Raw genomic sequence first — 18,584 nt, 5'->3', positions numbered from 1 at the left:
TAATCCTCATAATAATTGGATTCAAGATTCTTCTTTCATTATCCTGGTTGACCTCTGCCAAACAACCTCCAGTTCATCACATCTTAAAACACAGTGCCCTGAACTAAAAACAATACTCTATATACACTCTAAGGAGTGCAGAGTATAGAAAGTCTATCATATTCTTATTCCTGGAACCTCTCCTTGCCTCCCAATGGCAGCCTGAGATTGCTCTAGTTTTTTTGACTGTCACATCTCACCACTATCTTCCTTTGAATTTTCAGTCCCATAAAATCCCCAGATGTTTTCCAGACAAACCATTACCAATTCATGCCCTCCCCATCCTACATTTATAATCTAATTTCTTTTTGTTTTTCTTTATAAAATTCAAGGCCAGACAAGATGGTTCCAAATATTCTCTCTGAGGATTATCTGTCAATATCAAATCATTGAACACACAATGACACCACCATGTCCAGTACATCTCAAATAAATTTTATTGTGATTTGAGTGGCTGAGTTTAAATTACATTTTACAATAGCAATGTAGCACTTCTGTGGGAAACTTCAAGTTATGCCAAGATCACATTCACAGGCATTAAATGGACAGCATTTTCTTGTCCTAAATGTAGGCACAGAGAGAATTCAGGCTCCTTCTCCAACAGCCAGCTCTCCTTATGAAGGGTTATCTACATATGTGCTATTATGAGCTTCACTAATATGGAGAAATCCTTTTTTTTCTCTTCATGTTGTTACTACAGCACCAACAGTAGACTTTACCTTCCCACTTAAAAGAAAAGGAGAAAGTAGGACTCAGTATTGACAATAGGACAAAGTCAATCCAATGGAACAAGTATTTATTATGTGCCTTTTTGTCCCAGGCACTGTACAAGGTGCTAAGCATACAATGACAAAAATGAAACAGTACCTGCCCGCTTAAGTTTTCTTGGATTAGAGGAGTAACATCAATCAATCTATAAACATTTATTTAGTTCCTACCATTTGTCAAGCACTGTCCGAGGTACTAAAGATACAAAGACAAAATGAAACAATCCTTGCCTTCCATTTTATCCGAGGAGACAATATGTTCACAGATAAATATATGCAAAATATTCACAAAATAAGTACAAGGTAATTTCAGGAGAGACACACCAGCAGCAGAGGGTAGGGGATCAGTAAAGGGCTAAGAGGAAAGCAAGAAGTATAGCAACTTCCCCTTGAGGACCAGGGAGCTTAGGAGGGCAAGAGAAATCATTAGTACTGGAAAAGTTGACCAGGGAAACCAAGTTTCTGTGAGTGCCAGGGTTTGGAGGGATCACTAGAGGAAGAGGTGGAATATGTAGAGAAGTTTGTTAATGCTAGAATTTGAAGCCCAAAGGGCAAAATGGAAGGGAAAACTAGAACTGGGTTGGCAGAAATGGATGGCAATAAGTGAATAAAAAGTAGTGGCAGCAGAGGGGTGGTTTTTAGTTAGGCAGTTGGGGATTCTGTATCAATGGAATTTCAAGAGTGAAATTTCACCAGCCATAAGGAATATAGTACTATTTAACTGGGGCTATTACCCTCAGGAATCCAATGAATAGCAGAGACCTGCCATATACAGAGATAAGTAAACACAAAGAATATACAAAGTAAATTGTAAGGAAGGACAGAGAGGTAAAAATTGGAGAGTTCAGGAAATACCTCCTATAGAAGAATGAGTCACCCTGAGCAGCTAGATTTTCGGTCTCTGCTCATTGGGACCCTCATTTTGGAAAACTCCCCATTGCAGCATAAAGAAAATTGATACATCAAGCAACAAATGTAGTGACCCAACCAATGCCAGTCTTAAGGCTGTAAAAACATTTGGTCTCTTAGGCTTAGAAGGGTCTGTCTTCAGTCAAGTGTTCTAGAAGTCATTTCTTCTGCCTGTTCTTTGGAAGTCTATCCTTTGAGCTGGTTCAGTTTTCATCAATAACAATGAGGTTCACTCAATCAGGGATGACTTTTCCTGCCCCATCCATACTGGGCTTTAAAACTAGGCAAGGAAATCAATCTAACAGTAGCCACAGTTTATGTGTATTAAATCCTCCACAACAAATTGGTTGAATACAGAATAATTCCAATCAACACTTTACTATTTTGGATGACACTGGGAGCCACTCAGCTAAATGGTGTGCCCTGAGCACGCAAGTTAAACCAAGATCCTCCTTAAAATTGAACCCTTGAGGAGGCTGATGAGAATATGCATATTTTAAGTGGCATATGAGAACTTTCATCTTTTATTAACACGAACCATGTGAGCTGATTTAGAAATCCACTGGAAGTAACAATTTTACCCTAGCACTGTATAAAAATACTAGATAAAAGCCAATAAGCAATAAACTCGCTAGAGATAACTAGGGGGATAATGGAACTTTTTCTCTCTGCAGTTCCTCAAAAACTGTATTTCCCTTCCTCCTTTGAAAGTAGAGCATTTCTTAAACACTTTTCATTTCTATGTGACTGCTAGAGAGGAGATATTTTTCCTTCCATTTGAATCTCATCACTCACATTCATTCCTCTTTTCTACAGACTGAAGAGAAAGACGCTTGAGTTAGCTAGACTTCTCTATCTCAGTTGCTATGAGATAATCCTGGTAAATACCACACAGTGTGATGATCTCTTTGCCTGGGTCCCTTCTCTTCCTCTTTTCATTTGTACTGATAGAAAAAGGTTCCTGGGAGAAGGGACCAGAGCAGTCACTTGTTATTTTGTTCTCCCTTAGCTTCCACTACAATTTAGGTAAGAATTAAGTAAGGAAACCTGTGCCTTCCTTCCCCTCCCTACCCTTGCATCAACTCAGCTGGGCACCACTTACTCCACCAAAGCTGCTAAGGATAAATAAAAGCCCTTAACAGCGTTGCCCACTTGGATTTACTGACATGGCTACATGCAGATCTCTGTCCTCTCAGTCAACCCAGGAGTCTCTCCAAGGCTACAAGGAGTCAGGCTGCCATCTCATAGATGCGGTTCCTGAAATGTCGAACACCCAGTCTGATTTGGTTAGAGTCACTGGAAATTGGTTCAGGAGAGAGTCCGTAAAAACAATTATTTACACGAGCTGGGGCTTCATACTTAGATAACACTCTCCAGGAAGTGCCTGCTTAAACCAGCCCCCTGAGGCAAAGGGGCATCATAGCTTTCCGGATCTCTTCTCGGGCTTCTCCTGGTTGCGCTTTCTATTTCATCACTGACTTGGCCTCCTTTAACTCACCGCCACAATAGGCTCTACGGAGGAAATATCTGTCTTAGCCGAATGAACATGGGAGGCAGTTGGGATGTTGTGGGAGCCCTGTATCCTCTTGCAGTTACCACTTTCTGGCCAAGCCACCCGGTAAGAGGGAACAGTGGAAGGAAGGATATGTTCTCGAGGCTGGGGTGACTTTTTGCATATGCTCAGTAGAGCCTTTAACTCAGACCTGAAATTCTCATTAAGCCAGCAGTAGATGAAGGGGTTGTAGCAGGTGCTGCTCATGGCGAACCAATGGAAAGCAAAGTAAAGGGCATTATTGCTCCGGATAGTCTTGCTGGAGAGGAGGAGCACATAGCAGTTCAAGGGGAACCAGCAGACTGCAAAGAGCACCACAACCAGCATCAGCATCTTGATGGTCTTCTTCTTTTTGCGCCGAAGGGCATAGTACTGCTCTGTGGTTACGTCGCCAATGGCATTGCGCAGCCACAGCTTCTTGGCCACACGGGTATAAGCCACAGAGATGATGAGAAGGGGGGAGATGTAAAGCAAAACGAAGGTTGCCAGGTCCAGGTACTTCCAAAAGAGGTCAGCTGGGTCTGGGAAGTCCGGGAGACACAGGCTTCGGACTACATCTTCGCTGCAGGGGGGTAGGGGATGAGGAAAAAAGATCATCCAGAGAGAACAGGAAAAGTCTCAGCCTGACAAGCATCAACTAACTGAAGCCTAAGGAATCATCCACCCTGTTGTATTCTACTCTTCCACAAGGAAAAAGAAGCAAAGGGAAAAGAAATAATGGCCCCCTGAGCGAATGGCAAAGTTGGGACTGGACCCAGCAGCTTTCTTGCTAGTATCAGTAACCTCCTCTTTCACTGGGGTCTTGAAGGATTTAGATCTCGAATGAAATTTAGAGATAACCTATTCCTAGTTCAGTCTACTCGTTTGACAGATGAGAAAAGTGAGACTCAAGGAGAAGTAGCTTGAAATCACACAAAGGAAGCAAAGCTGGGATTTAAACACTCTCCCTCAGAGACCAAATCTGTTCCTCTTTGCAGAACATTCTTCTATTGTCTTTTCCACTCTAACAACACATTTCTCCTGATGCCTTGATACCCTTAGCAAATATCCTAGTCTCCCTTCTTTGGTGTAAACCTAAGAAAAGGTCTCTTTTTCCCACTGTGAATTATATTTAAAATAACTCTGCGTTTATCTTTGTATAATACTTTCAATGAATTCTGTTCTTTTTGTGGAAATGATTACATTTTATAATTAATTTAAATCTGGGTCTCCTCATCTATCAAATGAAAGGGTTGAAGCTAAAAAAAAAATCTCTAAGGTCATTTTCAGTTTGATTTCTATGATTCCACAAATCTAAGTTTGCTCTTTCTTATATGCTTTCTGGTATTATTGGTTTACCCCTGCAAATGAACTTGGGTCAGGATGGAGAGGACGGAATATAAGGAGATGTGAGTGTCTATGAGCAATTTTAAGACCTGCCTTCCCAAACCAGGCTGGTTATTATGGTTCTAATTCTCCAGGATACGTGATCATGTGCCCCCTAGTGACACAAGCCCATGATTACAACCTCACCTTCCAGGGGCTAAATGAAAACTGATAAACCATTGGTGGAAAACTGAGCAGGAGGGAGGAGAAAGGAGATGGAGAAGGGAAAACTGGACCACTTGCTAAGGCTATCCTAGAGGAGGGGAAAAAATTAATGTAAGGGAATCTAGGGCTTTAAGGGTGACAAAGTGCTTTACTTAAGTTACCCTATTGGATCCTTAAACATAGAATTATAGATTTAGGGCTAAAGGAGCCCTTGTTGTTCAAATTTACAAATGAGGAAAATGAGGCATAAATAAATTAAATGCCTTGTCCAAGAAGATGTAGGTAGAAGTAGCAGAACTTGGATTTGAATGCAGGTCCTCTGGCTCCAGGTAAATCACTCTTTCCTCTGCACTGCAAGGTATCAGTTAGACTAGATCTGAGGTCTCTTCAAACTTTGAGTTTATGTGATTCTGATTTTTATCTAACATACATACACACAGATATAAACATATATGTGTGTATATGTGCAAATGTGTATATATTGGAGAGAAGAGCTTAGGAGAGAGAGGGGGAGAGGAAGAGGAGGAGAGAGATAGAGAGGTGGGGAGAGTTAGAGAGAGAGGGAGGGAAGGAGGAACAGAGGGAGGGAGAGAGATGGAGGAGGGAGGGAGGGAAGAAGAAGGGGAGAGGGAGAGAGAGAAAGAGGAAGGGAAGGAGAGAAGAAGAGGGGGAGAGGGAGAGAGGGAAGGAGGGAGGGAGAGAGAGAGAGAGAGAGAGAGAGAGAGAGAGAGAGAGAGAGAGAGAGAGAGAGAGAGAGAGAGAGAAATGGGTGCCAGAGTGGGTAGAGTCCCAGACCTGGAGACAGTAAGACTCATCTCCCTCAATCTGAATCCAGCCTAAGTCATTTACTAGCTGTGTGGCTTTGGGGAGGTCACTTAACCCTATTTGCTTCAGTTATCTCATCAGTAAAATGACCTGAAGAAAGAAATAGCCAATTGCTCTAGTATCTCTGCCAAGAAAACCCCAAATGGAGTCATGAAGAGTCAGATACAACTGAAAAGGATTGAATATCTATATGTGTGTGTGTATATGTAAAAGGTATGATAAATAAAAACATATACACATATGGAGAAAAGGCATATTTCTATATCAGAAAGGCATTGCATATATATGTAGGAAACTGTTAGTATGTCAAAGATATATATCCTATATGTATATATATGTGTGTGGATGTGGGTTTAGAAGGGCATGATGTGATAGATTCTAAATCTGTATTATGCCTTTCCAATATCTATATCATGCTTTTCCAATTAAAATGTACATTCCTTCATTCTGAGGAACTTATGGGAAAGAATGCTATCTACCTCCAGAGAAAGAAATGAAGGAGTAGACATGCAGATGAAAACATACAATCTATCACTTTTTATTTGGGTATGTTTTGGGGGTTTGGTTTTATAAGATTATTCACTTACAAAAATGAATAATATGGAAATATGTTTTGCATGATAATACATGTATATCCCAGATTGAATTGCTTGCCAGCTCCAGGGGTGAGGAAGAAGGGAGGGAGACAATATGGATCACATAACTTTGGAAAACTTATGTGGAAATTTGTTGTTAAAATAAAAAATCCAAGTGGAAAAAAATGAATATAAGTTCCTCGAAGACAGAGACCATTACATTTTTGTCTTCATATCCCCAGCACTCAGCATAGTCCTTAGCACATGGTAGGTAATTAATAAATAAATGCTTGTAGGAAATAAGTTTCAAACAATGATACATGTAAAACATGATGGAATTGTGCATGGACTATGGGAGGGGGAGGAAAGAGGGGAGGGAAAGAACATGAATCATGTAACCACGGGAAAATATTCTAAGTTAATTAATTAAATAAATAATTGAAAAATAATAAATGCCTATAGATTAGGCAGTTAATTGTCCTGGGGTATAGTAAAAAGAATACCAAACTGAGAGCTAATGATCTTGGGTTGCAATCCCAGATATACCATTAGATTCCCTCATGATCCTGAACAAGTTCCTTCCTTTCTCTAGGCTTCAGTTTTCCAATGGAGAGGTTTTGTCTATAGGAGATTTCCAAGGTCCTTTCCACCTTTTGCTTCCTATGCACTGCTATATTTCCATAACCCCAGTATTTCACAGCCTTGGCCAGGAAGCAAGTTTTTTTGTAGCCAAGTTACTAAAGTGGGACTGTATGCTTAATGGATACCATATATTTTGTGTCTCTTCATGCTCAATCAGGATTCTCCCCAGTTGATTTTAGGATCTTACCTGTATTTGAAGGTAAATAGCTTTTGGTAGATAGCATGAGGGAGAGAAAAGCAGGTGGCCATGATCCAGATGATTACAATAGAGATGAGCCCTTTTGTAGGGGAAATTCGAGGTTTCAAAGGATGCATGATGACCTACAAAGAAGCAATTCAGAATCACAAGTTCACAGAATAACAGGAACAGAGTCTCAGAATGGAGGATCCTCAATGGACCAAGTCCAACCCTTCCCTAAAAATGAATCTCCTTCATGAAATTCCCAATAAGTGACCATCCATCCTTCCTTGAAAGCCTTCAGTGAGGGGGAGCCCATTCCACCTTGGTATAGTTCTAGCTACTAAGTCTTTCTTTACATGGAAACTAAATCTGTCTCTCTGCTTCTTCTACCCATGACTCTTAGTTCTGCCCTCTGAAGTCATAAAAAACAAATAATATTTCATTCATTCAGAGAGTCTTTCCTTCAAAGACTTGCAGCCTAACATCCATTTCCCCCTAAACTGTTTTCTCTTCTCCAGGATAAACATCCATGGCTCCTTCAACCAATCTTCATACATGGCAGTCGTCAAGTCTTAAGGGGTTCCTCACTGAAGAATTAGAGAGAAGGAGGTATCCAGGCTAAGCACATCCTCTTATCCTCTCTCTGTAGGTATTACATAGTTCATTCAAAATGCATCCTTTCTTTCCTCTGGATACAGCAGTTCCTTTTGGGACTCTCAGCAATGTATTCTGTGACAGGTTCAAATGTCTTCTTCCTACCATACTCAGGAATGATTATAGGGTTGGGGATCCTCAAGAAAGGTATGTGATACTGTCTAATAATTGCAGGAAAATGTCAAGGAAAATAGAATTTTTCTCTTCCTTTCTAGTTGAATCTCAGCTTTGTAGATTGAAGTGAGGAACCAAATTGATGGTCTTTGGTCCAGAAGCTCATTTTCAAGTTTTTTGAGGGGTAAAGGAACAGCAATGTCTGAGAGAGGTCAGACTTCATTCTCTCCCTCAGAAAGCCAAGTCAATTCTACCTTTGACCCACAAGTTTGCTTGCTCTTCTGTACACCCTGCCTGAAAACAGAATGATAGTTATATCTGTGGACATGAGAACATGCCAGAAAAAAATACCACTGAGTGCTCATCCTGCCTGTCTGCCCCATTCAGAGGACAGAGATCATTGAGTGGATGAAGCAGACCATGCCTAATTCAAAGGTCCCCAAGAAGTCTCTTTTTTTTTGGAAATTGCTGTCCTTTAAATTGTACTAGAATGTGCTCCCCTCTCCCCTATCCCTCACAGACTCCCTCTTTTCCTTCAAAATGTAGTTCAGGCATCATCTTCTGTCTCAAGTCTTTCCTGACTCCCCACCTCCAGCCTAAACTACCTTACATTTAACTACTTTGCATTCTCTTTAAATTTATTCTGTATCTCCTTAAATATGGATTTCTCATTTCCCTTTCTTAAGAGTAAGGACAATTTTATCCTTTGCCTTTCCATCCCTAGCACCTAGCACATGGCCTGGTATATGTTATATGACTTATCAATGCTCATTTGTTGGTTGGAATTTCTCAAGGAAGTTCCTTTCACAAATCGTAGGAACCCAGGATTTAAAGCTGGAAAGGATCTTAGAGATAATCTAGCTAAACTCCCTCATTTTACAGATAAGGAAATAAAGGTCTGTAGAAGTTAAGTCATTTAGCCGCTATGACCCGAGTAATAAGTGGCCAGAGTAGAATTCAAATTCAGTCAATTGGCATCAAGTCCAGGGCTCTTTCTACTGCTGCTCTACAGATCCCATTTATCTTCAGAAAGAGTTTCTTTGCATACCAGTCTGGAAGAGGAAGACAATAAGAGTGCAAAGACTGCAGATGCTATTAATAGGGTTGAAGAGAGCAAAAACCCAGATGATAGCTAAGCCCTAAATACTAGTGAGATCCTCAGAAGCACTAGAAATTTGAGCATCCAAAAAAGCAAAAAATATTTCCATTGAAAAGAATTTCGCTGTTCCTAGGTATTCCTTCAAAAAGCAGAAATGAGTGGGGGGAGACAACAAAAAATACCAAAAACAACCCTGAAAGAGCCTTGATTTTCATGGAATAATCTCAAATCACAATCAGAAGGCCACTCAAGTATTATCTTGCATATGAAGCCTTTCCTGGTCACCTCAGCAGCCAGTATGTCCTTAGGCTACACTTCAAGAAAAAGAATTATCTTTCATTTCTCTTGTACTTATACCTCTCCTGCAATGGGAGGAAAGCTTTTTGATCTTTTTATTTGTACCTCCGTGGTATAGCACAGTGGGTGCTATATAGTAGGCACTTAATAAATGCTTATTGATTGACTCATAGTCCAGCAGAGCTGTTGGTTGGTTGTTTTTCATTTTAAAACTTCTAGTTACAATTTTGATTTCACAGATAAGGACTCTGAGGCAAAACTAAGTTAAATTATTTGTTTTAAATAACTCAACTAATAAGTAGAAGAACTGGAATTCAAACTCAGACCTTCTATCTGAAATAGATCAAAGATCCTCTCCCCCAAATAGGAATGGCTCCAAAATGGAAAACTTTCGTGGTCCAGAAACAGATAGCACTTTTATGGAGAAAGGAAATTTATAGCCAATCTGGTACCTAGCCAAGATAAGGACTTACTTTAATTAATAACTTCACCTCAATCTAGAATTATTCACTTATACAAACTTTGCATACTCTCATATATTTCCTGACCTAGAACCCTAGTTCAACCTGAACTTTATCATTAATCTAGCTGGCACAAAAATACTCCTTGCTCCAACCTAAAATAGGTTTCTCCCACATCTCCTGCCTTTGAACCAATCTAGAAATCCACTACAATGTATACTTTTATACTAATCTAGTTCTTAAGAAAAGTATAGTAAAGTTAATACAGGTCTGACGTTGGAGCCAAAAACAGATTTAAATTCAAATTTTCCATCTAATACATACTAGTTATATGGCCATGGGCAAGTCAATGAACCTCTCAGGGTCTAAGTAACACTCAAAGGTGCCAGTTAAGAAAGTGGACAGAAATTCTTCCCAGGAGTTTCTGAAACCAATGAAATCATAACTCCAAGAGGAAAAATTTTAACTCACATAATCTCATCCTAGCTCCAATCTAAACCTATATATGATCTAAAACCTCACATAGCTTATCTGCACTTCAGTTTAGCATCCTACTAATTTCTAGCCCCTTACACTACTCTAGAACTTCACAGCAATCCAAAACCTGCTCTAAATCTCTTCTCTGGTTAGAAGGACAAGGATATTGTAGGCATCTCTTTCATCTCCTCCAACCCTGTCTCACCTTCCTTCTGATGACAGATAAAATGACCCAGAATAAACAAGACCCCTAGACCTTATGCCTTTTGTCAATAAATCTTCTCTGACTCAGCCAAGGTGAATGACCTGGACTGTAAGGTTCTGAATATCAAGCAATAGTTCTGATTTGGCAGGGGAACTACTTAAGGGCAGCTATCATTCTTCCCTCCCTTCTGAGGTCTTTTTTGGCATCAACCTTCCCAGCAACACAATAATTTTATATTAATTCTTCATTACACACATACCAACAGCATGTGTGTCTTTGAAAGCCTCCTCTCAGATCTCTCAAAGCCCTTTTGTAGCAGAGGTGGGAGCAAAAATTACTTTCCATGTAAGTGGATCCTTACCTGGTGTCTGTCCACAGCAATTGCTGTCAGAGTCAGAGCTGAGACATGGAGGGAACAATACTGTGCAAATCGACTAATGTGGCACATGCCCTTCCCAAATATCCATGTACTGTTCACAAAGCGAACCTAGAAAGAAACAAAGACAGAAAGCATAATGAAAAGATTGTTAAATATGAAGTCGGAGGAACTGACTTTATTATCTAGCTCTATCTCTTATCTGTGTGACTTTGGGCAACTAAATCTCTCCAAGTCTTTGTTTCCTCAATTTCATAAATAAATGAAACAATAAAGGAATGAATGTATTGGTAAATAAATAAATGAGTTTGTACTATATGACCACCAAAGACTCTCCCATTTCTAAATTCTATGAGCTCATGAACCCAACTACAAGTTTCATCTCTTAGGAGTTCTCTTGCATAGCTAGTTTCTTTTCTTTTCCTTTTCAAATTAACAAGCATTTTTTTCTCCTTCCCAGTTCCTTACCTTAATTGAAAAGCAGGAGATTTGAAACCCTTGTAACAAATATGCATAGTCAAGAAAAACAAATCAAGTGCATTGTCCATTTGCAAAAATGTATATCTTGTTCTCTTTCTTGAGCCCATCACCTCAGTCAGGAAGTGGACATTATGCCTCATCACTGGTCCTCTGAAACCAAGGTTGGTCATGTCACACTGCATCAGTTCACAGTTTTTTCAGGATCCCCTAAAATCCTCCCTTCCTTTATTTATTATAGTAAAATATTATTCCATTATATTTGTATACCATAATCTAGTAAACCATTCTCTAAATAATAGGCTCCACTCTCATGTTCAGTTCTTCACTACAAAAAAGAACTGCCATAAATATCTGTGTATATATAGATCCTTTTCCTCTTTCTTTGATCTCTTTGGCCAAGTAGTGGTATTTCTGGGTCAGAAGATAAGCACAATTTAATGATTTTTGAGGCACAGTTCCAAATTGTTTTCCAGAAGGCTGGGCCACTTCACAGCTTCACCAATAGTTCATTAAAGTTCCAATTTTCCTGGAGTCCCTCCAACATTTATCATTTCCCTTTTGTGTTGTCTTTGCCAATATAATCAGTTTAAGATAAAACTTGAGAGTTGCTCTAATTTGCAGTTCTCATAGTATTAGTGACTTGGAAGAGTTTTATATGGCTATTGATAGCTTTGATTTCTGTCTTTTAAACTGCCTGTTCAGTATGGGAGTAGACATGCAAAAGAAAAACTTATGATTTATCACTTATCACTTTTTCTATGGATATATGATTTGGGTTTAATGAATAACATGGAAATAGGTAGCAAGTGATAACATTTGTGCAACCCAGGGGAATTGCTTGTCAGCTCTGGGAGGGGGGAGAGAAGAAGAGAAGGAAAGAAAATGAATCATGTAAACATGGAAAAATATTTTACAAAATAAAATTTAAATTTAAAAAATAAAAATAAACTGCCTATTCACATCCTTCAATTATCTAGCATTGAAGAGTGGCTCATTTTTATGAATGTGAATTAATTCCCTATCTTCTTAGACATAAAGCCTTTATCACAGAAATCTACTGCAAAGATTTTCCCAGCAAATCATTTCCCTTCTAATTTTAGCATTGGCTGTGTTTGTGCAAAACCTCTTTAATTTTATGTCATTTAAATTGCTTATTTTGTCTTTGGTAACCCTCTCTATCCCTTGTTTGGTCATGAACTCTTTTCCTCTCCATATATCTGAAAGGTAATTTCTTCTTTGTCCTTTTAATTTACTTATTATGTGACATTTTACATCTAAATCATGAACCCATTTTAAGCTTTCTTAATGTATGATATGAGAGCATGGTCTATATCTAGTTTCTATAAGACTGCTTTCCAGTTTTCCCAGTCACTCATCAAATAGTGAATCTTTACCCAAGTAAGTAGAACAATAGCCTACTAGAATTTTTGTGTAACTACACTGTTGTTGATCAACCACTCTGCTATTTAACTAATACCAAATCATTTTTGATGCCTACTGCTTTGTATAATAGTTTTTAAGCTGGTAATGGCTAGCACCCTTTCCTTCTCACTAACCTTTTGGTTAACCAGATGAATCATTATTATTTTTTCTAGTACCATAAAGTAATCCTTTGGTAGCTTGGTCAGTGTGGCACAAATAAATAAATTAACTTAAAACATTGTTATTTTACTATATTGGTTTAGCCAATTCATGAGTAATTAATATTATTTTAATTATTTGGTGTGTGTTAATTTCCATAAAAAATGTTTTATAGTTTTGTTTATATTGTTCCTGTATTCTTTTTTACTGAATTCTTCTTTGGTATAAAGGTGGAAAAAACACACTTGTTTTTCTTAATATCTATAGTTTTTATAAAATCTATATCTTAGCACTTTTACTTAATAACTTTGTGACTTTGAAAAAGTCATTTAGTTTCTTTAGCCTCAATTTCCTTATCAGAAATAGAGGGATACAATGAAATTGTGCATCAACTGTGGGAAGGATGGGTGGAAGGGAGGGAGGTAAATAATGTGATTATTGTAAACAAAGAATAATGTTCTAAATTGACTGAATAAATTAATTCAAATTTAAAAATATATATAAAAGAAATAGAGGGATAATCATTCAGGTGAGGATTGAATGAGATAATTTGGCTATTTTTTTAAGAACTAACCCCAAATATTATACTTAGTTGACAGTCATCATGTTTGTTAAATGAATAACTTTCCTGTGGTCTAATCACATTCTTTTATGATTTCATCATTCCTCCTTTATGAAAAACAGGATATACCTTCTTAAAAAGTGTTGCTTTGAATATTCAGAGACCCTGAAAAACTTGCCTTAAGTAGCATAGCAGATCTGAGCTAGAGCTGAGAGCAAACTTATCAGTCTCCTTAGTCTGATTCCTTGTTGATCATCATTTCCCAAAGTATAAAATGGGGATTTTCAGGAGATTTTTACAACTTCTAGAAAGGTCTCAAGATTTAGAGAAGAGATATCACAGAGTAGGATGGGGTACTATGAAACATGTGAGTAACATGGAAAATAGCCAACAATGAAGTAAAGACTCTAGTTAAGAAGTAGATAAAAGAGCTCCAGGGTCTTGGAGATAATTGGAAGGCAAAAGGAATCTCTGGCAAAAGGGCATAAGTACAGGGGAAATTTCCTTTACAGATTAAAAAAATGCACAGCTAGTCAACAATCAGAGACCCTCTGGGGAATCCTGGGACTTAATGATAATATAGTTGAGGAGTTCAATAAAATTTAATTCATCTAACATTCATTAAATGTCTACCATGTGTCTTGTTAAGTGCTGTATGCATAAATCATGGTGGGGAGGAGAATAGAAAAGTATACTAGTAACTGCGATTTAAGGGAGCCAGAGATACAGGCAAAGGAGAGGTCCAAGGGAATTCCTATGAGAAATCTGAGAGGGGAGATGGGGAATTTGGTGAAGTATTCACAGAGGAGGCAACACCTTAATTGTCCTTGAACAAAGTGAAGGACATCAGCAAATGGAGAAGGGAGTGGAGGAAGCCCATTCCTGCCATAGAGGAGAGTGTTATAAAGATAAAGAGAGAGGAATAAACAAGATGAGAACAGGGATGGGCAGCCATCCAGTTTGGCTGGAACAGAAAATACATGAAGGAGAATGGTATGACATAAGGACAAATAGGGATGTTGGTGCCAAATTTTTAAGAATTTAAATACCAGGATCAAGAGTTTACAAAAAAAAAAAAAGCCAAGGGTAGAAGAGTTTCACTGCATCATAGTGATTATGCCAACTTCTGCTAGGCAGACACAAAAGGGGTGCTGATGAGTCATGCTAATAATAATAATAGCTAACATTTATCCAGTGCTTCCTATGTGCCAGGCACCATGCAAAGCACTTTCCAATTATTGACTCATTTGGTTCTCACAATAGCCCTGTGAACCAGGTGCTATTGGGTTATCCCCATTTTACAGATGAGGAAACAAAGGTAAATTGAGCTTAAGTGACTTACCCAGGGTCACACAACTAGTATCAGAGACCAAATTTGAATTCAGAGCTTACTGACTCCAGACCCAGTGCTCTATCCACTGAACCACCTAAGTGCCTCATGTTCTCAAGTCCTAGGCAATAGCAAAGTCCTGGAGATAATTGCATTAATAAAAATTGGGGGGGGGATTCCAAATTCCCAAAAGATTCTGAGACTAACCCACCCACCAAAGATGCTCCGGGTTGGGGATCAATCTAAGCCCAATGCATATTCTTTGAGTCAATCTAGCATCTCAACCCAAAATGACAAAAGGAATAAAGCTTCAGGGGTTCAAGGAGCAAATTGAGGATGGGGAACTTCATACCTTTAACAATAGATCCCCTAGCATTTGTGCTGGGCTGCAAGGGGTGGAAGGGGGAAAAAAGTACTGCTTGGATAGGACATTGTTTGTGCTGTCTCCAGATGCTAAGGAGGTTCATTGGTAGGAAAAAAATCTGAGGAATTGCTCAACTCTCCTTGGTCACTAGACTTACATGTTCTCCTCCTCAAGGGCTCTGCTAAGACACCAGTGCCTCCTTTGTCCTTCTAAGCCTTTTATTGTTTCCCAAAGAGAAGTCTGGACAACTGTAAATGGTATTCCATCTCTTACTGCAGCTAGAAAATTAGGAGGGTTTGCAGTAGCCAGAAGCAAAATAGTGGCTCAATTCTAACAGTGTCAGCAGAGATCAAAGCTCTGCTTGCTGGGAGCCAGGGTACTCAACTTCTGGTTAAGGGTCTTCCATTCACATAGAGGAATGATCTTAAGCAAGCCCCTTCAGTTCCCTGAGACTTAGTTTTCTTTATACTCTTTGTACAATCTCTGTCACAGGAACATTGCCAACATCAAATGAAAAAACATGAGATAACACTTTAAATGAGTGGATTTTTCAAGCAAGGACTGTGTAGCCTGGTAGATGGAGTATTTATTATTAGGCTTAGAGTTAGGAAGCCTGGTTTTGAATTTCCACTTTGATGCTTACTCGCTGTTTGACAATAGACAAGTCCTTTAATCTCTCTAAGTTTCAGTTTTCCCATCTGCAAGATGGGAATAATTATAGCAGTAGTACCCGTCTCCTTAGGCTGTCATGAGGAATATACTTGGTAAACTATAAATCACAATGGAATTATAATTATGTTATATATAATTTATATACATATAATTATATTATTATAACATTATTGGCAAAAGGGTAGGGACCAGACCCATGATTTCATTTGCATCAGGTTACTCCTTGGTGAGGTAACTCCTTCTGCCAGTACAGTTTGGCACCTCCTCTGCAACTCAGAGCTACATAAAGAGTTGCCTGAGGCACTGAAAGATTGGGACTTGCTCAGTGTCCCTCAACCAGTATCTGTCAGAGAAAGAACTTGAACCCAGGTCTTCTTAGCTTTAAGACTGCATCTATTTCACAATGGTAATATGTGTAAAGCACTTTGCAAATCTATATGATTGTTAGCTATTAGTAAAGAACTATACAAATGTTAATTGTTAATATTCATTAAGGATTTGTATGATATTCAGGTGGGCGTAAATCCTACTCCTAATAGATTTGAACCACTCTGCTTGTGAGTCATAATTAGATCAGAAATGAAATGGAATGGCAAAGAACCCCCTATCACACCCTCAATGATAGTTCCTAAGCAGCTGGTCCTAGGGCCCATCCTGGGCATCCATTCAGAGTACTCAGGATAAGGATCACATCAGTCTTTTCAATTATTTCCACCTTTCACCACCAAACACAATCACTATCCTGAAACCTATGGGCAAGCCAGAGTGGGTGAATGAGAGGCACTAGATGGTTTAGAAAATAAATATAACTTTTCATTAATCTTTTCCATGACCAGACATCACCAGCTGTTTCTGATTTCCAATTTCTTTTAAAGCCAAAGCACCCACAGACTCAACGAGAAGCTTTCAAATGCCTTTACATTAGATATAATAGTTCACACTGTATCCTTTTTGGTCAGCTTCATCACCTGTCATTTCAAAGACTTCAAATTATTGCTCAGTTTTCCAAGTTCAGTCCCTAACAAGATTAGATAAGAAAGCAAATCCTTTGCCCACATCTGTCTTCAGATGTTCAGATCCCCTGACACAGAAGCTTTAACTGAAAAGGGGATAGAATAAAGGAGGAGAGGAAAAGATAGAGAGGAGATAGAGAGAAAAGGAAGTAGAGAGAAAATAGAGGAAAGAGAGTAAAAAGAAAGTGAAAGGGAGAAGAAAGGAAAAAGAGAAAAGTGAAGCGATGAAGGAAAATAGAAGAAAGGAGGAAGAAAGGGGGAAATGGAAAGAGAAGGGGGAAAGAGGAAGAGAAGGAAAAGGTACAGAGAGAAGGGGAAAAGAGGAAGGGAAAGAAAGAGATGAGATAGAGAGGGAGAAGGAGAGAGAGAAAGACAGAGAGGGAGAGAGACAGACAGAAAAACAGAGGGAGAAACATATGGAGAGGGAGGAGAGAGGTAGAGAGACAGGAGAGAGACAAAGAGGGAGAGAGAGACAGGCAGAAAGACAGAGAGGGAGAGAGATCAGAGACACAGAGAGAGGAAGAGAAACAGAGGCAGAGAGGAAGAAGGACAGAGACAGATAGAATACTTCAGTTTCCATGATCTTACCAATGTGAAAGGAGTATTAAGCAAGGTTATCATTATGTCAGCTACTGCTAGGTTGACAATGAACAAGCTGGTGGCTGATTGCATTCTCTGGTTCTTGGTGACCACATGACAGACCAGGACATTTCCAAAGAGAGAGAAGACAATGATGAAGGAGTACGCCACGATGAGCAGAGCCTTCACCATAGGCTTCTGAGATTCTGCCCCATATCTCTTTCTGCCCACGAAGTTCTGCCAGTCTGAAAATGAGTAGTTGCCCCAGGGGAAAAAACTGGATACATTGGGAATCCCAAAGTCTCCGTCCAAACTTCCGTTGTTGCTCCATCTCTCAGGCCTCTCAAAGGCTCCCACCAGGCACGGAAGGGAGAACCACAGCAAGGAAGTTATCATTTCTGGCTGAGCTGTGCCCCACTTTGGACTCCAGAATTCCTTCTCTCTCTAACAGGAGAGTGGTGAGCTGCCAGTCCTGGGCAGTTCGGGGGAGTAAGTGATTTGGCTTGTCCCAAAAGCAGAAATCTTCCTGACAAACAGAAAAGCAAGACGCCTGCCTTCTCAGAGCTACCCAGCCTCGTTGTTCGCTGTTCAATCAGCACTCGCTGATTTTGTTTCAGCACTTTTATATCTGCTCCCACACAGGCTGTTAAGGAGGGCCTCTGCCTATTGGACTGGAGAACAGCTCCCTTTGTGACGCGCTCCCTCACGTTGTCAAAGATTACTCCCACCAGGTTTGGATTTCTTCCTTTCTCCACTTTCCCCCACGCCCTCCACCTCTTCTCCCACCCCAACAAAATCAGGGCTCTATCCTACAAGGCGATTGTGTAACACACACAGGCACACACACACACCCAAGTTCATTGTGCTATTACAAAGTAGGTGGGCAGGTGGGCAAGAGAGGCAGCTGCTCCTTGGGTTTAATCCATACAGCAGAGATCTGTCTTTAAGGAAGACCGTGTCTGCTAGCTCAGCTATAGTCAAGATTCCAAATCAGGAACTTCATTTATAAGAAATGAGCTTCCTTTTCAGTCTTATCCCAGAGCCAACTGTAATATCCAGGGTCTTGAGGGTGTTTTTCCACAAACAAGACCAGTAAATAGGGACTTTGTAGGTTAACCCAACTTTTATGTTGCCAAGTAGAAGCTTTTTTGTATTTCCCAGGGGGTAGAATATGCCTGCCGTTGAAGCTCATAGGATTCAGAATGAGAAAGGACCTTAGAAACCAGCCAGTCTTCCTCAATTTAATTTTTCAGTTAAGGAAACTGAAGTCCAGGGAGTTTAAAGGATTTGTCCAAGTTAT

At 39.5% G+C, this 18,584-nt stretch overlaps 1 protein-coding gene across 1 annotated transcript; it reads right to left on the bottom strand.

The window, feature by feature from the left end:
* Positions 1–453: 453 nt before the first annotated feature.
* Positions 454–18,067, bottom strand: GPR83 (G protein-coupled receptor 83). The gene is made up of 4 exons (XM_001368408.5): positions 17,294–18,067; positions 10,689–10,814; positions 7,027–7,160; positions 454–3,829 (listed from the first exon to the last, which is right to left on the bottom strand). The coding sequence occupies exons 1-4, from the start codon at positions 17,678–17,680 to the stop codon at positions 3,205–3,207; spliced, it is 1,272 nt and encodes a 423-aa protein (XP_001368445.2). The 5' UTR covers positions 17,681–18,067; the 3' UTR covers positions 454–3,204.
* Positions 18,068–18,584: the final 517 nt, after the last annotated feature.

The sequence above is a fragment of the Monodelphis domestica genome, chromosome 4 (genome assembly GCF_027887165.1).
Source record: "Monodelphis domestica isolate mMonDom1 chromosome 4, mMonDom1.pri, whole genome shotgun sequence".
Taxonomy (NCBI): domain Eukaryota; kingdom Metazoa; phylum Chordata; class Mammalia; order Didelphimorphia; family Didelphidae; genus Monodelphis; species Monodelphis domestica.
This window is presented reverse-complemented; position numbering and strand designations above follow the sequence as displayed.